The sequence below is a fragment of the Rhinoraja longicauda genome, chromosome 7, assembly GCF_053455715.1.
Source record: "Rhinoraja longicauda isolate Sanriku21f chromosome 7, sRhiLon1.1, whole genome shotgun sequence".
In the NCBI taxonomy this organism is placed as follows: domain Eukaryota; kingdom Metazoa; phylum Chordata; class Chondrichthyes; order Rajiformes; family Arhynchobatidae; genus Rhinoraja; species Rhinoraja longicauda.
In genome coordinates, this window is record NC_135959.1 from 49,716,870 (window position 1) to 49,724,152 (window position 7,283).

A 7,283-nucleotide genomic window follows, 5' to 3' on the forward strand; every position below is an offset into this window, starting at 1 on the left:
AAAGCACCAAGGATCGAGTGCGGTCTTTCTATCTAAGAGTTGATGTTTCAAGAGAATTACCTTGCAGGGCAGTAGCAGATACTTCCAAGAGAGTTATGGAGTGTTCGCTGAAAGAAGCATACTCTTTGTTCTGTGAAGAAAATTCAGCATTGATGATCAGCTTCAGTGTTTTCTACAAGCTTAAACCAAAATATATCAGACCCATGTCAGCTACAAAGCTGTTACAGTGACTGTGTGTATATAAACTTTCTCCTGCAGTCCCTGAACATTAAATGCCTTCAAGTAGGTCACAACAACAGTCTGAAGAACAAGTATGACGCAGTAAATGCAACACTCTGTCCTCACTCTGGGACATTTCCAACCATATCATGTATCAACAGAATGTGTGAAGTGTGTGGATCCAAGAATCTCCGACAGGAATTCCACACACTTCTCCAGAATCATGGCTCGGATCAACTGAGGTGGAAAGAGTGGACAACTAAGGACCACAGTGACACATGTCGGATGGCCCTTGTTGAGACATGGCACCTTTCAGGAGCTCATCAGCAAACTTGAAGATAAGATTGGTCCATTTGCAAAACATCTCTTCAATGCTAAAAGGGCAAGGGAAGCAGTTCCACAACATCACAAAGAACGTTCCAGATGCCACTGTAGTTCTCTGCCTTGATTTCGGCGAGAACTATATTTGCCATTATGAGGTGCCCACTGGAGTTATAATCAATCAACGGTGCATTCCACAGTAGCTTATTACAGATGCACAGATCTCCAGTGCAATGACATCACACGTAAGTCAATGGTAATGCTAACAAATGACAGAAAGCATGCCCAGGATGCCTTTCATCACACTAGCGAATAATCATCTAACAAATCAAGGTGTCAACATTTTGCAGGAAATTCAGTTTTCAGATGGGTCACTGACCAAATACAAGAGCAAGAACAACTTCTGCGACATGTCGTTTGGGGAAGAAGATTTCAGCTTTTCGATTGAGAAACATTTTTTTGGAAGCCGCCATGGCAAAGGGACATGCGATGGAGAAATAGGTGTTGTCAAGCGATCTGCATTGGCAGCTGTTAAGACCCGACAGACTGTCATTTCCAATGCCAAATCTCTGTACGGATACCTGAAATCAAATCTCCATTTCCCAAGCAGAAGATGGACATGTTCACTTCAAAAGAATATTCTTCCACATCGAAGAGGGAGCCATCCCAAGACAGCGCATCAGACACACCCACATCAAAGTAGTTGAAGACACCAGATCCAAACAAAACTTTAAAGGAACATCACCATATGAAATCTCATCCAGAGAGCGTAGCTGTTTCTTCGACAGCTGCATACAAGGGACTCGGGACTGCCAAAACTTGGAATACACTGGCTGCTGGGAGACATCAATTCTCTGTACAAAGCCGACTGACTGTCCTCTCAACCAAACAGAGCCAAGGTACATTTACTTTTCACCATTACATAGAAAAGGTCATTTTTAAAATTTAAAGCTGCAAACAATAACTCCTGTATCCTCTGTTATGCATCTGTAACAAAGAACACAGAGTAGTGATGAACACAGTAAGAAAAAAAACTTTCAATATAACCTTACAAAATGGTTTTTTTTTCATAAGCAAAATCAAATACAGTACAATAGCAAGTTTTTAGTTAGTCAAATTAGAGACAATCCATTATACTACTGATTCATGTGAAAATTAAGTTTATAGTTTTAATTTTTTTTTTAATTACTAGAAATGATGCTATGGCTACAAAAGATGACACACAGACTTCTGTCAACCTATCCAGCTCAGAGACAACAATACCATCGCAGAGTCGTGAACACTAACCAATCCTCAACAGAGGTAACATCAGTAATGCAGACACCAGTTGAAGTCCAGTCATCACCAGTCCCAGTTGCAAGCTCATCAACCAGATGTTCTGTTTCCAACCAGTAAGTTTCTACCTAGCTTGTACAATAGATCTTTTCCCTTTCTTTCCCAAGAATTTGATAAGTAAACAAAAAAATATACTCTGGGATCAAGAAAAAAAAAAGGATATCTTTATGAATTATCAGTTGTACTTATTTTATTGTAACTTCAACAAATACACCTTTTACTAAAGCATGTGCTATATGTCTGTCATTTAACAGAGATCTGAAACTTCACATTAACTCGGAAATTTTGCTGCAGAGATTCTCAAAGGGAAGCAGTCGAGCAGTATTTTCATGGCAGAGGTAAGACGCAAATACTGTTCTCTCCACTACCATCTCCAAATCTAGAGATGTCAGTTAGTTGCAAGTTAAAGGTTGCTTGTTGATAGGAAAACAGTGATTTGTATAACATTCTAACACAAAAAAAATCATAGTAAAAGACAATGAAACGAAAATTTAAAAAAATTCAGGATGTACCATGAAACATTTTCTTCCAATCAATATTACCACAATTACGTTTACAGTTTATATTATGCACTTTTTCTTCTCTTTCTTCTATAATGTGTAGGTCATTGATGTTGCTGACCAAGATGTGCACCTGAAATACATGAAGAGGTCTGCCGGCCATCTGTTGAAGATACTTCTTGGGAACCCACAACTTCTATCCTTTGTAAAGTCAGATATCCAGAGTTAACTAATAAACGCAAGCAATTTCGCTTTTTAGCAGAAGACATGTCAAAGATTAGAAAACGCCTTTCAAAATCTTTCCCATTTTGCTGAAGAACAGACTCCATCATCACAATTAATTTGCCTTTACTTATAAATGAAGCCAACGATACAATGTATTGTAACGTTTGTTTTTCTTACATAACAAGGGTTGCGGTGTCCACTCAAATGGATGCAGTATTCTACTACATGATTAGGTGAATGAAGTGTAAACGGTGTTTGCAATTTTATTGTTCCATGTGGTATTCATAAACATAGAAAGGAATAAGCAATACGTGCACTTACTGTGCCAACCAGGTCACTGGTGGACACCACACGACAACTGTTACCCAAAATGTATTTGTGTATTCTGATGCCAGTTTCAGAAACTTGCCATCAATATGCTATCTTTTCTTATTTTTTGTTGAGACTATCTTAGTCATGAGCCCAATAAAGTGCTTGTCAACCTTTTTGAAGGAATTTGAAATTTGACCCCCAGTCACATTATTGTGTGCCAGTATTGTAAAAATACACATATCTTATGTAGTTATCCTGACCATGCAGATTATTAGTAAAGTAGCTGCAGATTCTACTGTAGGTTGCTTTTCTAATAGAAATGAAGTTGTGACCATGAAGTTCGATTGGTATGAAGGATAGCCACTAAATCCAGCAACTTTAACTTGCAAAGGGATATCCTTTGCAGCATATTTTTAAATACACAAATACATTTTGGGTAACAGTTGTCGTGTGGTGTCCACCAGTGACCTGGTTGGCACAGTAAGTGCAGGTATGAATTATTTTTTGTCATATAGGATAAATCAGAACACCAGGACGATTCTATGAAACAAAGCATGTTTTGCATTGAGTTTCAATGAAATATTTATTTTCATGAATTACAGAACAAGAATGATGCAACAAACAATAACATGCTATAATATAACATAATATAATTGAAACAATAACATGCTGATCTGTTGCCAGAATTATAATTGTGAGTTCTAGAACATAAACAGTACAAAAACAGTGTAAATGCAGTCTTGTCCAATAAAGAACCAGATGACAAAGATTTAAGGTGAGGGGAAAGATTTAATAGGAACCTGAGGGGCAACTTTTTCACGCAAAGGGTGGTGGGTCAGCTGCCAGAGGACATAGTTGAGGCAGGTACTATCACAACATTTAAAAGTCATTTGGACAGGTACATGGAGAGCAAAAGTTTAGAAGCTTATGAGCCAAACGCAGGCAGGTGGATTATTGTAACTAGGGGCAAGTTGGGCTCAAGGGTCTGTTTTCGTGCTGTATGATACAAGAACAGACCATTCAGCCCACCGTGTCTGAGCCAACCATGATGCCTATTGTAATGAATCCCAACTTCCCACGCATGGTCTAGATCCCTCCATTCCCTGGCCACATGCTTGTCTAAATGCTGATATTCTATATGCTACCACCACATCCCCTGGCAGCACATTCTAGGCACCTACCACTCTCTGTTAAAACATTTGCCTTGCAAATTTTCTTTAAAGTTTTCCCCTCTCACATTGAACCAAGTATTTAAGATTATCTACCCTATCTTTAGTTTATTGTCACATTTACCGAGGTACAGGGAAAAGCTTTTGTTGCATGCTAATGGAAGCAATACATGATAACAATCGAGCCATCCACCAAATACAGATACACGATAAAGGGAATAATGTTTAGTGCAAGATAAAGTCCAGTAAAGCCTAATTAAAGATGGTCCGAGGGTCTCCAATTATGTAGCTAGTAGCTCAGGGCCGCTCTTTAGTTGTTGATAATTTAGTTGCCTGATAACAGCTGGGAAGAAACTGTCCCTGAATCTGAAGGTGTATGTTTTCAAACTTTATGAAAGTGCATTGTTAAACTATCTATACCTCTCATAATTTTATCTGCTTCTATCAGATCAACCCTTAGCTTCAAATGCTTTAGAGAAAAGAATCCAAGTTTTTTCAACTTCTCCTAGCTGATATTTTAATACTGGCAACAACAGGGTGAACCTCTTCTGAAGACTCCACATCTTGAAATTGGATGAACAGAATTACACATAATACTCCAAATGCGGCCTAACCAAAGTTTTATACAACTGCATTGTGACTTTTACCCTCAAGCATGTATGCCATATACCGTTTGTCTTCCTCAGAGATCTGTCTTCACTGAGGAAGATACACACAATCTCCCAAATGTTCTAGGGGCCGGAGAACCTAGGGTGATGGAGGAACTGAAGGAAATCCACATTAGGCAGGAAATGGTTTTGGGTAGACTGATGGGACTGAAGGCTGATAAATCCCCAGGGCCTGATGGTCTGCATCCCAGGGTACTTAAGGAGGTGGCTCTAGAAATAGTGGAAGCATTGGAGATCATTTTTCAATGTTCTATAGATTCAGGATCAGTTCCTGTGGATTGGAGGATAGCAAATGTTATCCCACTTTTTAAGAAAGGAGGGAGAGAGAAAACGGGTAATTATAGACCAGTTAGTCTGACATCAGTGGTGGGGAAGATGCTGGAGTCAATTATAAAAGACGAAATTGCTGAGCATTTGGATAGCAGTAACAGGATCATTCCGAGTCAGCATGGATTTACGAAGGGGAAATCATGCTTGACAAATCTACGGGAATTTTTTGAGGATGTAACTAGGAAAATTGACAGGCGAGAGTCAGTGGATGTGGTGTACCTCGACTTTCAGAAAGCCTTCGACAAGGTCCCACATAGGAGATTAGTGGGCAAAATTAGGGCACATGGTATTGGGGGTAGGGTACTGACATGGATAGAAAATTGGTTGACAGACAGAAAGCAAAGAGTGGGGATAAATGGGTCCCTTTCGGAATGGCAGGCAGTGACCAGTGGGGTACCGCAAGGTTCGGTGCTGGGACCCCAGCTATTTACGATATACATTAATGACTTAGACGAAGGGATTAAAAGTACCATTAGCAAATTTGCAGATGATACTAAGCAGGGGGGTAGTGTGAATTGTGAGGAAGATGCAATAAGGCTGCAGGGTGACTTGGACAGGTTGTGTGAGTGGGCGGATACATGGCAGATGCAGTTTAATGTAGATAAGTGTGAGGTTATTCACTTTGGAAGTAAGAATAGAAAGGCAGATTATTATCTGAATGGTGTCAAGTTAGGAGGAGGGGGAGTTCAACGAGATCTGGGTGTCCTAGTGCATCAGTCAATGAAAGGAAGCATGCAGGTACAGCAGGCAGTGAAGAAAGCCAATGGAATGTTGGCCTTCGTAACAAGAGGAGTTGAGTATAGGAGCAAAGAGGTCCTTCTACAGTTGTACCGGGCCCTGGTGAGACCGCACCTGGAGTACTGTGTGCAGTTTTGGTCTCCAAATTTGAGGAAGGATATTCTTGCTATGGAGGGCGTGCAGCGTAGGTTCACTAGGTTAATTCCTGGAATGGCGGGACTGTCGTATGTTGAAAGGCTGGAGCGATTGGGCTTGTATACACTGGAATTTAGAAGGATGAGGGGGGATCTTATTGAAACATATAAGATAATTAGGGGATTGGACACATTAGAGGCAGGAAACATGTTCCCAATGTTGGGGGAGTCCAGAACAAGGGGCCACAGTTTAAGAATAAGGGGTAGGCCATTTAGAAAGGAGATGAGGAAGAACTTTTTCAGTCAGAGAGTGGTGAAGGTGTGGAATTCTCTGCCTCAGAAGGCAGTGGGGGCCAGTTCATTGGATGCTTTCAAGAGAGAGCTGGATAGAGCTCTTAAGGATAGCGGAGTGAGGGGGTATGGGGAGAAGGCAGGAACGGGGTACTGATTGAGAGTGATCAGCCATGATCGCATTGAATGGCGGTGCTGGCTCGAAGGGCTGAATGGCCTACTCCTGCACCTATTGTCTATAAGAAACATGTTTGTTCTGAATTCTGACCAACTGGCCTTTAAACAATGCCCACATGTCAGATGTAGACTTGCCCAATAACAACGGATGGCGCAGCGGTAGAGTTACTGCTTTACAGCACCAGAGACCCAGGTTCGATCTTGACTACGGGTGCTGTCTGTATGGAGTTTGTACGTTCTCCCAGTGACCTACGTGAGTTTTCTCCGAGAACTTTGGTTTCCTTCCACACTCCAAAGACGTACAGGTTTGTAGGTTAATTGGCTTGATATAAATGTGTGTATAGGATAGTGTCAGTGTGCAGGGATCACTAGTCGGTGCGGACCCAGTGGGCTGAAGGGCCTGTTTCCAAGCTGTATCTTTAAACTAAACTGCTCCCAATCTATTCTCCCTAGCACTTGTCTAATGCTGTTGAAATCAGCCTTACCCCAGTTTAGCAAAGTTCCCCAGGGTCCAGTCTTTATCCTTTTTCCTAACTATCTGAAAATGTGTAGATTTATGATCACTGCTCCCAAAATTCTTTCCCATTGAAACTCTGATCAACTGGTTAGGCTTATTTCCCAATACTAAGTTTTGTATGGTCCCTTCCCAGGTTGGATTATCTACATTGTATGAAGAAAGCTTCTGAATGCACCGAATAAATTCTGCCTGATTTTTAACCTCTGGCACTAAGAGAGTGTAGGGAAATTAAAAACTATAACTACGATATGCTAATATATCTGTTCCTCTATCTATCGTGTGCTATTGGGAGACCTCTAGTAGAACCCTACCTTTGTGATTGCACCTTTCTTTTTCCTGAGCCCTAA

General features: G+C 40.8%; 1 protein-coding gene across 1 annotated transcript; it reads left to right on the top strand.

Annotated features, from left to right (window-relative positions):
* The first annotated feature begins 247 nt into the window (after positions 1 to 247).
* Positions 248 to 2,742, top strand: LOC144595552 (uncharacterized). The gene is made up of 4 exons (XM_078403093.1): positions 248 to 1,439; positions 1,733 to 1,931; positions 2,130 to 2,213; positions 2,479 to 2,742. The coding sequence occupies exons 1-4, from the start codon at positions 1,289 to 1,291 to the stop codon at positions 2,510 to 2,512; spliced, it is 468 nt and encodes a 155-aa protein (XP_078259219.1). The 5' UTR covers positions 248 to 1,288; the 3' UTR covers positions 2,513 to 2,742.
* The last annotated feature ends 4,541 nt before the right edge of the window (positions 2,743 to 7,283 follow it).

Excerpts from the sequence above, each read along its gene's own strand:
- LOC144595552 (XM_078403093.1), top strand. The coding sequence starts at position 1,289 with ATGAAATCTCATCCAGAGAGCGTAGCTGTTTCTTCGACAGCTGCATAC. Across the intron at positions 1,440-1,732 it reads CTCAACCAAACAGAGCCAAG|AAATGATGCTATGGCTACAA; the intron begins GTACATTTACTT and ends TTTAATTACTAG. Across the intron at positions 2,214-2,478 it reads GCAGTATTTTCATGGCAGAG|GTCATTGATGTTGCTGACCA; the intron begins GTAAGACGCAAA and ends TATAATGTGTAG.